Source organism: Leucoraja erinacea, chromosome 10 (assembly GCF_028641065.1).
Source record: "Leucoraja erinacea ecotype New England chromosome 10, Leri_hhj_1, whole genome shotgun sequence".
In the NCBI taxonomy this organism is placed as follows: Eukaryota; Metazoa; Chordata; class Chondrichthyes; order Rajiformes; family Rajidae; genus Leucoraja; species Leucoraja erinaceus.
Window position 1 is genome coordinate 34,686,998 of NC_073386.1, and position 14,773 is coordinate 34,701,770.

Below are 14,773 nucleotides of genomic sequence, written 5' to 3' on the forward strand. Positions count from 1 at the left end.
CTTTATTATGTTCAAAATTAGGTTTTAAACAAATTAAAGTTAAAAGAAATAATTTCACAATTAACTGAATGCAATTAAAATATCCAATGAATTCCATGTGTGTCTTTATAGCATCTCTTAAAAAATTGTTGAAGTTCTGAACCTGGTGCAAAAGCTAATGCTTAAATTGCAAATATAAATTTTCAACATTTACATATTGTGAAAATAGTAAAGAAATAATACCTTTATCGCAGATAATTCACAAGAATATGCATTTAAAAAAAGCCTGGAAACTGAAATTATTTCAGCCATGTCTTATTTTAAAGTAATTCTATTATTATTAATTCCACAAGATCTAACAGATAGCATTAGACATTAATTTTGAGTCAAAAATTATTATTCATTCTTATACTAGTGAAACAAAAAATGGTGGACTTGGATAGTGAGGAAGGCTGTCAAAGGATACAGCAAGATAAAGATCAGTTGGAAACTTGGGTGAAGAACTAGCAGAGAGAGTTGTTCAAGAAGGAACTGCAGATGCTGGAAAATCGAAGGTACACAAAAATGCTGGAGAAACTCAGCGGGTGCAGCAGCATCCATGGAGCAAAGGAAATAGGTAATGTTTCGGGCAGAAACCCTTCTTCAGACTGATAGGGGGTGGCGGGGAAAAGGAAGGAAAAAGGAGGAGCCCGAGGGCTGGGGGATGGGAGGAGACAGCTCGAGGGCTAAGGAAGGGGAGGAGACAGCAAGGGCTAACAAAATTGGGAGAATTCAATGTTCATTGGGCATGAAGGACATTGCATGAACATTGAATTCTCCCAATTTTGTTAGCCCTTGCTGTCTCCTCCCCTTCCTTTGCCCTCGAGCTGTCTCCTCCCATCCCCCAGCCCTCGGGCTCCTCCTCCTCCTTTTTCCTTCCTTCTCCCCGCCACCCCCTATCAGTCTGAAGAAGGGTTTCGGCCCGAAACGTTACCTATTTCCTTCGCTCCATAGATGCTGCTGCACCCGCTGAGTTTCTCCAGCATTTTTGTGTACCTAGCAGAGAGAGTTTATAGCAGACAAATGCAAGATGAAGCATTTTTGAAGACTATATGCAAGATGCAAGAATACAGTAAATTGCCAGTCCTTTATGAGCATTGAAGTACAAAGAGATCTTGGGATGCAACTCCATATTTCCCTGAAAGTGTCAACACGTGGGTAGGTTGGTAAAGAGGTGCCTTGATTGGTTAGGGCATTTAGTCCCAAAGTTGGGAATTCATGTCACAACTGTATAAAACTTCAGCTAGGCCACATTCGGAGTATCGCAAGCAGTTCAGGTCACCACATTAAGGATGGATGTGGAGGTGAAAATGGTGCTGGAGAATGGTGAAGGACATTGCTTGGATTACAGCATGTTAGTTAAATGGAGAGGTTCGGCAAACCATTATTTCTGCTGAATCTTCAGGGACTAAGAGTGAACCCGATAAAGTTTATAAAATCATGAGGGGCGTTAGATAGTGACAGTCGTTTACCCCCAGTTCGGAAATGTTAAGTAATAGAGAGCATTAGTTTACGACGAGTAGGTAAAAATGTAGGAGGCAAATTTTATTTTGACACTGGTGAATGCACGATACATAACTGTTCAAACCACGTCTTTATAAAAACCTCTTAAATACCACTCTTATCTGCCTCCCCCAACACTCCTGCAACACTCACCATTGTGTAAAAAAAGTTGCCATGCAGATCTCATTTAAACTTTTACCCTCTCACCTTAAAACTATGCCCTCTAGTTTTTGACATATCCACCAGAGGAAAAAAAGGTTTCAACCTATCTATACCTCTCAATTTTACATACTTTCATTAGCTCTCCCCTTAACCTCTGACATCCTTCCTGTAATGGGGTGACTAGAACACACATTTGAAATGCAGCCTAACCAAGTGAGCTATTTGCCCATGTATACTTTGACAGCCTTCCCCACAGTCCTTAAATTTGGTGTCATCTGCAAATCTACTAACTTACCCATTCATATTTACGTCCAAGTTAGTTATATATATCACATGTAACAAAGGTCCCAGCAGAGGTCCCTGTACTCCACTAGTCACAGACCCCCAGCCAGAATAACAGACATTATCAAATGCCTTACTAATATCCAAAGAGACAATTCCACTGGTCTACCTCATCAATCACCTTCGACAACTCAAAAAACTCAATCGTTCATAAATATGACTTGCTGGGGATAAAGCCATGCAGACTATCGCAAATTAGCCAGTCCAAATGAGTACATTTGAACTCGTAGAATCCTCTGTAATAGCTTCCTTACCGTTCTAACATAATGCATGCATTTTTTGGTTTCTCAGTTTAGTTATTCCACAATGCTGTTTTGAAGGAAAGCATAAGGCTATCATAGAGTCAGAGTCTTACAGCATGGGAACAGGCACCACGGCCCAACTTGCCCACACCGGCCAACATGTGTCATCTACACTAAACCCATATCCCTCTAAACTTGTCCTATCCACGTTCCGGTCTAAATGATTCTAAAATGTTGCGATAGCACCTGCCTCAACTACCTCCTCTGGCAGCTCGTTCCATACACCTACCACCCTTTGCGTGAAAAAGTTACCCCTCAGATTCCTAATAAACCTTTCCCTCCTCACCTTAAACCTATGTCCTGTGGGTCCTGATTCCCCTACTGTAGGCAAGAGTCTCTGTGCGTCTATCCAATCTATTCCTCTCACGATTATCCTTCAAATTGATCTTTTAAAATCTGTATTGTACATTAACTGCATTATAATTATTTGACATTTTTGCTTTATTCACACAGGGATGGCACGGCTAATGTCAGGATTTATTATCTATCTCTAATTGTTCCTGAATTCTAGGAGGCAATTGAAAGTCAACTGCACTGATGTGTCGAGAATCACATATTGGCCTGCCAGCATTATGGATTGCACATGAGGCATGAAAATGTTCGATTTTTCTGGTTGAAATTTCAATCTTTTTTTAGATTCCAGTTTTAGAATTATTATTGTCCAATTATCAACATTTATTCTTAGAGTTCAAGATAACAAGCATAGATATGAGAGATTCTACCTTGTTGCCCTGGATCAGATGGAAATCTTTTCCATATGCCTTGAGTCCCTGTTCAAAATTCCTACATTCTTCTTCACTCCAAATAGAGAGTTCTTCTATATTAAATGAAAAACTTGTAAGCAAAAGGGTGCAAATTACAACACAATTCACAAGTATTGAGCATATTTCTTCTTTAATCCGAAGAACAAACTGCATTGCATATTATATGCTGGAGCACCACTTGGCTGATTAGAAGTAAATATTTTCAGGCAAGGGTCTAATTTTCATTGAAAGTCATTCCATCCAAGTTTTTGTTTAAGATTTGAGGAGTGAGAATAAGTCCTTATGTTATAGCATCAGTTGGACCGGTGATGAGCATTCACATGACAAGCATTCAATTTTCCCATTTGATTTTTTTTCCATGCCACTGGTTAAAGCTTATCGGTTCTAAATAATAGCACTCAATATTGGGAAATGGGTAATGATCATTTATGGGAATAGTAGAGGAAATGAAAACAATCTTGATTTCGTTGATAGCAAACTTTGTTGCTCCAATGGCCCCTCTCTTTATGGAACTTTTGACCTTTTTTTTTTTAAAGTTAATGCCTGGTTAATTATCTCAAGCGATGTTTAAAACAAAATCCCCAATAACTAGTAATATTGAAATTATGTAATAATGACAAGATTTCATTCTATTGTTACAACTACATAATAAGGTCTCCCACTCCTATTTCTCCATATACATTTAGAATCTTAGATCTATTAATAATTAGAGATCAATATAAGCATCGTCAGTTTGAACTGTACATAATTCAGAATATTTTAAAGAAAAAGCAACCAAAGTATATAACATGGGGTGATCTTATAGAAACGTACAAAATTCTTAAGGGGTTGGACAGGCTAGATGCAGGAAGATTATTCCCGATGTTGGGGAAGTCCAGAACTAGGGGTCACAGTTTAAGGATAAGAGGGAAGTCTTTTAGGACCGAGATGAGAAAATCATTTTTTACACAGAGAGTGGTGAATCTGTGGAATTCTCTGCCACAGAAGGTAGTTGAGGCCAGTTCATTGGCTATATTTAAGAGGGAGTTAGATGTGGCCCTTGTGGCGAAAGGGATCAGGGGGTATGGAGAGAAGGCAGGGATGGGGATACTGAGTTGGATGATCAGCCATGATCATATTGAATGGCGGTGCAGGCTCGAAGGGCCAAATGGCCTACTCCTGCACCTATTTTCTATGTTTCTATGTATATTCAAAAACTTATGCTAGCTCCAAGCTGCTAAAGTTAGCAAGTGAAGGGATTCCTTAATTAGAAAAAGTGTATTCAACTAAAAGGGATGTGTATATTGCGAAAAACAGATTACCATTGGAAACACAGGAATACGACAGGAAGTAAAAGTTTTTAACTTTCAGACAAAATTTACCTAATGTATCTGAAAGCAATGCTGATTGATATCAGTCTTTGTGGTAAAGAACTAGATATATTAATCTCTCTGTTTTCTGAAGCAGGTGAGAAAACGATTATGGGTGCTCAGAAAGGCATTAAAACCGTAGGTTTGAAGTCGTCATTGAACTGACAGGAAATTTGATTACCAAGTAATCTGAAATACAAAATGAAAGAACCTGACAGCCAAATCTTTGATAGATTAAACAAAGGAGAATTGCAGGTTCAATCTTGGAAAGAAGAGGAATTGCTTTGAAATATCCATGAAAGCATAAGGAAATATAAATTTAAAAAAATCTGCTTAAATATTGTTTGACGGTGATCCAGCACCTGACTTTGGGTGCTGTCTATATGGAGTTTGCATGTGCTCCCTATGATCGAGTGGGTTTTTTGTTGCTGCTTGTGTTTCCTCCCACATCCTAAAAGGCATGTAGATTAGCAAGTCAAATGATCACTGTAAATTGCCCTAGCTTGTAAGGAGTAGTTGAATCCGAGGTGTGTTGATAAGAATGTGGAGGGAAATATAAAATAGATTAATACAGGAACAGTGTAAATGTGGGATGATGGTCAACGCTGCCCTAGCAGGCCACGCTTTAAAAAAAATGTTATAGATTTCACTAAGCTAATGCCACGGCTTGGATGGCTGGCAGAGTATCTATCTAGCTGCTATAGCAGAGGTGACGCTTACCCTGGTTTGCCCACCCGACAAAATTAACACTTGCCAGATCCAGCTGCCAGTACTATTTTGGACAGATAATTCTGTAAAGCAAGCAAACACTGAAGAATCCAAGAAAAGCGTGTCCATATGCACCATGTTGAGCAACAATAATTGCATGCAACGTTTGGTCCATTATTTCAAAGTTGTGGAAATTGTTGTGCACCTTTCACCATTTGCAATATAAACCACCATTTATCGGAAAATTAAAATGCTCTTACCTCTGGCTGCTTTCACATTAAATCTCAATCTGCGCAGTGCCTCCTCTGTATCAAAATTGCACTTAACCAATTCATACAATGCCTGAGAAAGACAAATAATTCACGTATCTGTAGACTTTTCCAGATTAGTTAAATTATGTTGTTTATAGAAGCTTTTTCATCTAAAACTACGTTTGGCCGACAAAATTTGATGCATGTATATGATTTTAAAATTAACCACCCATAGTTAATGTTTATTATTATAGGTACCTACACGTAATGGCACTTCTAATAATTTATTATTTATGTAATATCGTCACTATATATTCTTAACTAGTTTACAACATAGGTACCATAATTTTATAGGAAACATTCAGCAAATCTAATCAAGTTTAACGTGATACAAACACTAAATTTGAGACGAATGCTTTTCCCATGCAAGAAATGTCAGGTGTGGACCAAGCCCTTATCTACAATGGATACTTGAACAATTGTTAACATTATATTTGAGTATTAGACTTTAATTTAACCAAAGTATGACAGAGGGAAGGCAGATTCATTGAATTAAATCATGGATTTCCATAAAACAGGTTCATCAGGCCATTTGCTACTCCTTCAGCATGAACTTGTGCATAATTCTATTTGCCTCGAACAAGCTACCAAACTTTTCACACACATTCATTTAAGCGTCATTATGACAGGATCTCTTACTCACTAGATTTACTAAACCCTTTCGCTTGGTCCGCCAAGACCTTTTGGATCCCCCAATTGCCCGAGTGAGGCCACATGCAAATTGTGGGAGCAGCAACTCAGATTCAGCTTGGATAGCTTACAACCCAATGGAATGAACACCGAATTCTCCAATATTTGGTAAACAACACACCACCCTTCCCATTTACCCCTATTTTCCTTGTCCTCCACCTGGATGTGCAACCATTTCTTCCATTCCCCATATTCTATTACATCTATATTTCTTCCTCTGGCTTCACGTTTCACGCTTCTTCTATCCTTATCTCACACTTTGTCTTTTCATTTTTGTTACGCCAGTATCTTCCTTGTGTCTACATCTCATTCAATCAGTGTTTATTTCACAATTTAACCCTGAAAAGTGGCACACAGAGCAATAAAAAGCTAGGGCAATAAAGGCAGGGCAACATAAACTAGGGCAATAAGTTGTATTGTGCTTTATTCATGCTGGTTGGCACAGACTGGAACTTAATTCATACAAGGGATACCTACACAGCTTCATGTGGAAAAGGCCAGAGTGTAAAGACTTAAAATTGAAGCCATGATAATTAGACAAAGGCCAGAAAATGATACAAGAGCAAGTCCTAGTTAATCAAATTTTGACTATCCAGAAACTGCTACTGCAGGAATAGGTGGGAACTGAAAATAACTCTTCAGAGATTGCCTTACAGAACCTACAAAGCATAGCAACCCTTAGGGCCTTTGGGTCCTTCAGCCCACAATGACTGTGCCGAACGGGATTTATAGCTGAACTGATTTAATCTGCCTGCACATGATCCATATCCCTCTGTTCCCTACACTTCCATGTGCCTATCTAAAAGTCACTACTGCATCACCCTTCAGCTCCACCCCAGGCAATGTGTTCCAGCCCCCCCACCACACACCCCACAGTGCAAAATACTCACGCCACACACCTCTATTAAACTTTTCCCCTCTCATCTTACAGTTATGCCTTAACTGTAGAACATTTCCATCCTGGAAAAAAGGTTCTGACCGTCTACCCTTTCTATGCCTCTCAAATTTATATTCTTCTAGCAAGTCACCCCTCAACCTCCGATGTTCCAGAAAAAAGAACCCAAGTCTGTCCAACTTCTCTTAGTAGCCTAAACTCTCTAATTCATGCAGCATTTTGGTAAACCTCCTCTGCGCCCTTTGCAAAGCTTCCACATCTTTCCTGTAATAGGGCGCCCAGAACTGCACGCAATATTCCAAATGCAGTCCAACCAAATTCCTATAGAGCTGCATCATGACCTCCTGACTCTTATATTCAATGCCTCTAGCAATGAAGGCAAGCATATCATATTCCTTCTTATCCACTCTATTGAATTATGTTGCCACCTTCGGTGAGCTATGAACTTGGACAACAAGATCCCTCTGTACATCAAATTCCTTACATTCAAACTCCCAAAGTGTAACACCTCATACTTGCTCATGCTAAACTCCATTTGCCATTTCTGCAGCTGATCTATATCCCATTGTATTTTCTGACAGTCTCCAATTCCTCTTTAGTGTCATCAGTAAACTTACTCACCAACTCATCTACAGTTAGAATACATATAGACCTCCAGCCAGAATATCTACTTTCCACAATGACCCTGTCTTTTACGAATAAGTCACCTCAGAATCTATACGACCAAGTCATTGTGAACCCCCACACATATCAATCTTCTGGATCAGTTACCATGAGGGACCTTATCAAAATCCTTACTAAAATATACACAACATCCACCCCCCGACCTTAATCAATCTCCTTTGTCACCACCTCAAAAAAACTCAATAAGGTTTGTGAGACACAACCTGCATGGAAAAAGCCGTGCTGACTATCCGTAATTAGCCCAATCTCTTCCAATTGGGAGTAAATACTGTCACAAATAATTCTCTCTCATAGTTCCCCTACCACTGATGTGAGGCTCTACAGCTTATAGCTTCCTAGATTCTCTCTACTTCCTTTCTTAAACAAAGGAACAACATGGCCACTCTCCAGTCCTCCGGGACCTCACCTGTGGCTAGAGAAGCAACAAAGATCCTGGTCAAGGCCACGTCACCCATTCCTTCTCTCCAGAGATGCCGCCTGTCCCACTGAGTTACTCCAGCTTTTTGTGTCTACCCCCAATATCCTCTCTTGCCTTCCTCAATAACCGGATAAATCCCATCACGAGATGTCTGAGAACATCCACCTTAATGTCTTCAAGAGCCCCAGCACCACCACCACCACCTTCTCGATCTCAAGCTGCCTTAGCATATATGTATTCACTACACTGATCTCGCTGCCAAAGTCCTTCTCCTCTTTGAACACAGATGCACAGAACATGTTTAGTACCTCACCTACATCCTCCAACTCCAAGCATAGATTCCTCATTTTAGTGAGCAGTCCTACCTTCCCTCTGGTCACCCTTTATTTATTAACATCTGTATAAAGACTCTTGAGATTTTACTTAAATCTGACTCGTCAATGGCATTTCAGGGCCCCTTCTGATTGCCCGCTCGAGTTCTTTCCTTCTTGCTTAATATTGCTCTGAGGCCATCTGAGCCTACCTTCTGAAACCTGACATACACATACTTTTCTTTCCTGAACAAGTTTACAACCTCCTTGGTCATCCACATCAGTACTTCTTACCGGAATATGCGGATCCTGCACTTTGATCAGATGGCTTTTAAATGAGTCCCACGTGACATCTGTGGACTACCCAATGACAACCGCTCCTGATTTACTCTCCTTAGCTACTGCCGTATGACATTGTAATCTGCCTTCCCTCAACATCCAGACCTATCCCTATTCAAAATATTAAAACCAGACTGGGCGATCATTTCAATGACCTCCTTATCTCAGTCTGCCTGGTCTTACGCAATTTCCCAGTTGCTAAATACCAACTCCCCTCCCATATTGACCTTTCTGTACTGGGCCTCGTCACTGTCACAGTGAGGTCAAATGCAAATTGGAGGAATAGCACCTCATTTTGCTTGCAGTTTACAACCCAGCAGTATGAATGTTGAATTTCTCAAACTTCATGTAACCTTGGCTTTCCCCCTCTCCCTCCAACACCAGAGTTGTCCTACTATTCTCACTATCCCCAGATTAATTTTACTGTTTGTCTGCCTCGTTGTCACGTTCCCCAGAGCCAACAATGAACCATTGTACATTTCCTCGATCATTGTCTGATTTGATCTGTCCTTTTCATGCCTTACATGCTCTTTGTATCCTTCCCTATCTCTCTTTATCCCTCTCCCGACTCAATCTGCAGATGTTTCAACCCAAAACGTCAACCATTCCTTCTCTCCAGAGATGTTGCCTGTCCCGCTGAGTTACTCGAGCATTTTCTATTTTTGGTTAAAACCTGTGGGGTTGTGATCACTATCTCCAAATTCCACTTCCACTGCACCACCAGTCACAATAACCAGGTTCATTTCCCAATACAAAGTCAAGTATAGTCCACCCTCGAGTCAACTATCCACATACTGTTTAAGGAAACCTTCTTGGGTGCACCTACCAAATTCTGCTCCATCTAACCCTCTTGCCCCGAGTAAGTCCCAGTCAATATTGGTGAAGTTAGTCATCCACAACAACCCTGCAATGCTTACATACTTCTGTAATTTGTCTACGTAAATGATCCTCCATTTCCCACTTGCTTTTGGGAGGCCTATATAATCTCATTAGAATAGATTATTTTCAGCTCAACCCATAATGCTTCAGTAGACACACCCTCCAATATGTTCTCCGAGTATCATCGTGACATCCTGATTAACAAAGCAACTACTCCACCTTTTTTTAACCAACTATTTATCTCATCTGAAACATCGAAACCTAAGCAGGTTGAGCTGCCAGTCATAAGGTTATAAGTGATAAGAGTAGCATTAGGCCATTCGGCCCATCAAGTCTACTCTGCCATTCAATTAAGGCTGATCTATCATTCTCTCCTAACCCCGTTCTCCTCTCCATAATCCCTGACACTCGTACTAATCAAGAATCTATTTATTTCTGCTTTGAAAATATCCATTGACTTGGCCTCCAGAGCCTTCAGTGGCAACAAATTCACCACCCACTGACTAAAGAAATTGCTTCTTCCTAAAGGAACGTCCTTTGATTCTGAGCTTATGACCTCTAGTCTTAGATTCTCCCACTAATGGAAACATTCTCTCCATATGCACTCTATCCAAGCCTTTCACTATTTGGTACGTTTCAATGAAGTCCCCCCTCATTCTTCTAAACTCCAGCGAGTACAGGCCCAGTGCCGTCAAACGCTCATCAGAAGATAACCCACTCATTCCTGGGATACTTCGTGTAAACCTCCTCTGGATCCTCTCCAGGGCCAGTACATCCTTCCTCAGCCCAAATAGTGTTCCTCGCACAACTAAATTTCTGTAATGACCACAATATCATAATTCTAAGCATTGAGCCATGCTCCATCACCTTTCGTCACAATATTAATTGAAGCAAACATAGTTCAGCCCTTCATTATCCCCGTATTCATGAACCTCTCCCTGCCTGTCTTTGATTTGAGACTTGCTTATTTAAGATATAATTGAGACCTCCACTTTCTCAGCAGCCCTTCCATTTGCTGATCTGATGCTCTGGTTCCTACCCCCCAGCACTACTTTAAACCCTCCTGAGTAGTACCAGCAAACCTCCCTGCAAGGATGTCAGTGCCCCTCCTGTTGAAGTGCAACCCATCCCTCTTGCACAGGTCACCACTGCCCCAGAAGAGATCCAAAAATCTGAATTCCTGTTCCCTGCACCAATTCCTCAGCCGCACATTCATCTGTCATGGAAGTTTGCAAAGCATTTTGAAATGGAGTGCCGTCACTCATCCAGAGATTTAAGTTCTAAATGAAATGGCTAATCTGAATGAGTTGCTTCAATCTTTTGTTAACTGAATTTTCTTACTATCTTATATCTTACAGAATGCATGTTTAACAGAGAGGACAATACAAAAAACGTTGCCTTCAATTAAAAATTCAAATTACAATAATTAGTCAAAATGTATAATGATGTTAAACTGAGATACTAATTTGAGATAATGATTTTATCTAAGGCCTTGTTTGATATGTAAAATTCAACATATACAACCAACCTGTTCATTGTCTTTTATGTGTGAGCCTTCTGGTATTGCATCCAATCCTTTCTCCTCACCCGTACGCTTACTAGCATCACAAAGAAATTCCACCACTTTATTCTCAGGCAGAAAATCAGGATTCCACAACAACTGGTCTTCATTCTCATATACTAGACATAGATTTTTATAAGATCCATTAGTGCACAGTTTTACCCATGCCATACACTTGCGATCACTATGCATCTCTGTGGTTCTCGATTCTATAGTTGACTCATAAATAACCGTTATGGCTCAATCTTTAAGATTAACCAAAGAAACCATTAACAAATTAAAAAGAAAATAACAAATAAATTTTCCTCAGACATCTTATGCTAGCATAGAAATATTCAGGTGATGTAAGAACTTTGACAACTAATCTAATCAACCACTTATTACTTACAAGTCCTGACAAAGGATGTCAGGCTCTTTCATAGTTATGTCAGTGGATTACCCAATCCCACTATTGGTGGAATATCCAAACCACGGATACTTTTGCTTTTAAACATGCACCATAAACTTAGCTCCAACTGCCAATTACCTTGGCCTATTGTAGGAGGTGATCTAAACGGAATAGCAGTATTCTTCAGTAATAGCATTGGATCACCACTCAGAAAAAGTAAACATTTGTTCATACTGTTATACCACATTTTCAAAGATAGACAGCTAGGCATTGGATATTTCTATGTAGACAGTTGTGAAGATGGTTGAACACATTTGTTTTCTCTCTTGAAGGAGGGTTACAGCCAAAAAAGAGTCCTATCCTCTCAGCAGTCAATGATAAAAAAAAAAGGATTGCAAAACATTCCATAACATTGACTTGGAGAATCTCCCTTTGGGTTACCACCTAGAACCCTATCCATTCTAAATTGTGATGTTGTGTCTTTCACATGTTTCCCTGCATACATCCTGGCAAAATCAGGACGTTTCTGGCAAAAGATAGGTATTTTCTCCAAAACAATTCAGACCAATTCTCAGAACAATTTGCATGCCAATGGCAGTGTTTTCTGGAGAAAGCTAATTTTTCTGATAGGTTGGAATTAACTTAATAAAGTTGGAGGGAGTGCTAAATAACTAATATAAAACAGCATGTTTCTGTAACTTAATCTGATTAGGATTTAAAAAAAAAATGTTGCCCCTAATTCTTGAACTTTGTTTGATAAAATGAAACCTACAGTAGTACTAAATTTCAGACGGTTTTAAATTGGTTATAAAACACAAAGCACAACACATACGTATACACATCACAATACATACAGAGCATGCTCTCATTTTGAATCCATGCTCAAAGTATTTAAGAAATTAACATTAACACTACTGCTGATATAGGGTTGGTAGAGTTTAAGGCAGGAAAAGGAAAAGAAAAACCTATTACCAAAATGATGAAAGAGCAGCAAATAACGTGAGCATCGTAGTGTATGATTTGCGAATAGCTATCGTGCCAGCAGTTATTGTGAAGTCATGTGCCAAGAAGAGCATGTTAACACACCTGCTTAGTTTAAAAAATAATGTTAATGTGTTAGAAACAGTTTAGAGAAGGTTTACTAGAATAATAGCAGGAATAGAAAATTAGTCGTATGAGGGAAGACTGGACAGGCTAGGCTTGTATCAGCTGGAATTTTAAAGCACAAAGATGGACGCAGAAACTCCAATCCTGAAGAGTCTTAACAGAGTAGATATGAAGGAGGTATTTCCTCTGTTGGGAGAATTTAGTCTTGGAGTCACGATATGCTCAGATATCTTTGGCCTTTTAAAATCTGTTTGAGGACAGAAGAGATAAAAGGAAACTGTACTGGTGGGAAAGTGAGCTGTGAGAATGACACATGGTGTCAGCAATGATATATCAAGTGCATATGAACAGGCAGATGAGTAATGATATGTGAAAATGAGGTACTAATCATTTAATTAGGAAGAACAGAAAAGCATATTTTTAAAATGGTAAGCAATGAGTAAGATAGTGTACTTAACTTAGCTTGTTGATTCGTGAAATGCAGGCGGTCTACACAGATGTACAGCAACTAAAAAATAAACAGTATGGCCTGCATGCATTTAGAGTTGGTGTGCAAGAAAACAGGGCTTTGGTGAGACCACACTAGTTTATATTTCCATAATCCAAGAAAAGCTACATTTGCCTTGTAAGTAGGATTCAGATTCACCAGTTAAGATTCGTGTGATGAGGGATTTCCACCAGAATGAGTGTGCAACACTGGCATAAATTATTGTCATAGTGTAGAAATGGGCCCTTCGACCCAACCGTCTGCACTAGGCCCACCTGCCCTCAATTGGCCCATAACCTTCCACACAGATCCTATCCATTTACCTGTCCATATGTCCCTTGAATGTTACGATAGATCTTAAACGTTGTGATGGTACCTGCCTCAACTACCTCCTCCAGCCGCTCGTTCCATATACCCACCAACTTAGTGTAAAAATGTCGCCCCTCAGGTTTATATAAAATCGCCCCCCCCCCCCCTTACCTTAAACCCATGTCCTCCGGTTCTCGATTCCCCTACTGTGGACAAAAGTGGGCATTTACCCAATCAATTCCTTTTATTATTTTGTACACCTCTATAAGATCACGCCTCATCCTCATGTGCTCCAAGGAATAAAGTCCTGGTCTGCTCAACCACTCCGTATAAGCCAGGCCCTCGAGTCCTGGCAACATCTTTGTAAATCTTCTCTGCACCCATTCCAGCTTGACAACATCTTCCTTATAACATGGTGCCAATAACTGAACACAATCCTCTAAATGTGGCCTTACCAATGCCTTATGCAACTGTAATACAACCTCCCAATTTCTATACCCAATACTCGAACTGATGAAGTCCAATGAAAGCCTTGACTACCCTTTTTACATGTGATGACATTTTCAAGGAACATGTACCTGCATTCTTATAGCTCTCTGCTCTATAATACTCCCAGAGTCCTACCATTCACTGGGTATGTCCTGTCCTTGTTAGACTTGAAATTTGGAAAATTGATAGATGATCTCATTTAAATACAAGATTCTGAAAGTGCTTGTTTGGGTAGATACAGAGAGACTGCTTCCTCTGAGTGGAATGTCAAGAGGGAGGCATAACATCTGCATTAAAGCTGGCCATTAAGAAATCAGAAAAATAATAAGAGGATCAAGCAAGAAAGGAAATCTGATAGAAAAGTTGACTTGGCATGTAGAGAGAATCTTATTGACAACTGGAGCAAGTTTGAGGAGGCACATGACTCCTCTATTTTTTTTAAATTTCAATGTAATTGATAAATTTAAAAGCTGTCTGCATAGATTATAGATCTGTACATCAGTTTAAATTCAAATGACAGAGCGCTTCAAACAAGAGGAACGTTGTAGATACAAAGTAACGAATAGTTGGAAAGGTGCAACATAAAACGTCACAGTATTACACAGTTCACAATACTCGCTGTTTCTCACACAAATATGGCATTTTTCAAGAAGCACATTCTGGAGAAAAGCTTACCCTTTTCATTCTCTTTATACTTGTAAAAGCCAATGGGAACTTCAGCCTGATATTGGGAGCCCACCATAATTTCCTATAAAGA

The 14,773-nt window shown here is 39.7% G+C and overlaps 1 protein-coding gene across 11 annotated transcripts in view; it reads right to left on the reverse strand.

Moving 5' to 3' along the window:
• Positions 1-14,773, reverse strand: part of LOC129701023 (mesoderm induction early response protein 1-like) — a 52,582-nt gene that overhangs the window by 13,305 nt on the left and 24,504 nt on the right. For 8 of the 11 annotated variants that reach the window (XM_055641936.1, XM_055641943.1, XM_055641937.1 and 5 more), the window contains 4 exons: positions 14,692-14,764; positions 11,204-11,355; positions 5,409-5,490; positions 3,050-3,144 (listed from right to left, as the gene is read on the reverse strand). In XM_055641936.1, the coding sequence (XP_055497911.1) occupies positions 3,050-3,144; positions 5,409-5,490; positions 11,204-11,355; positions 14,692-14,764 (402 nt within the window). The remainder of the gene's footprint in view (positions 1-3,049; positions 3,145-5,408; positions 5,491-11,203; positions 11,356-14,691; positions 14,765-14,773) is intronic. The other 3 variants (XM_055641942.1, XM_055641941.1, XM_055641932.1) reach the window with 1 other exon arrangement.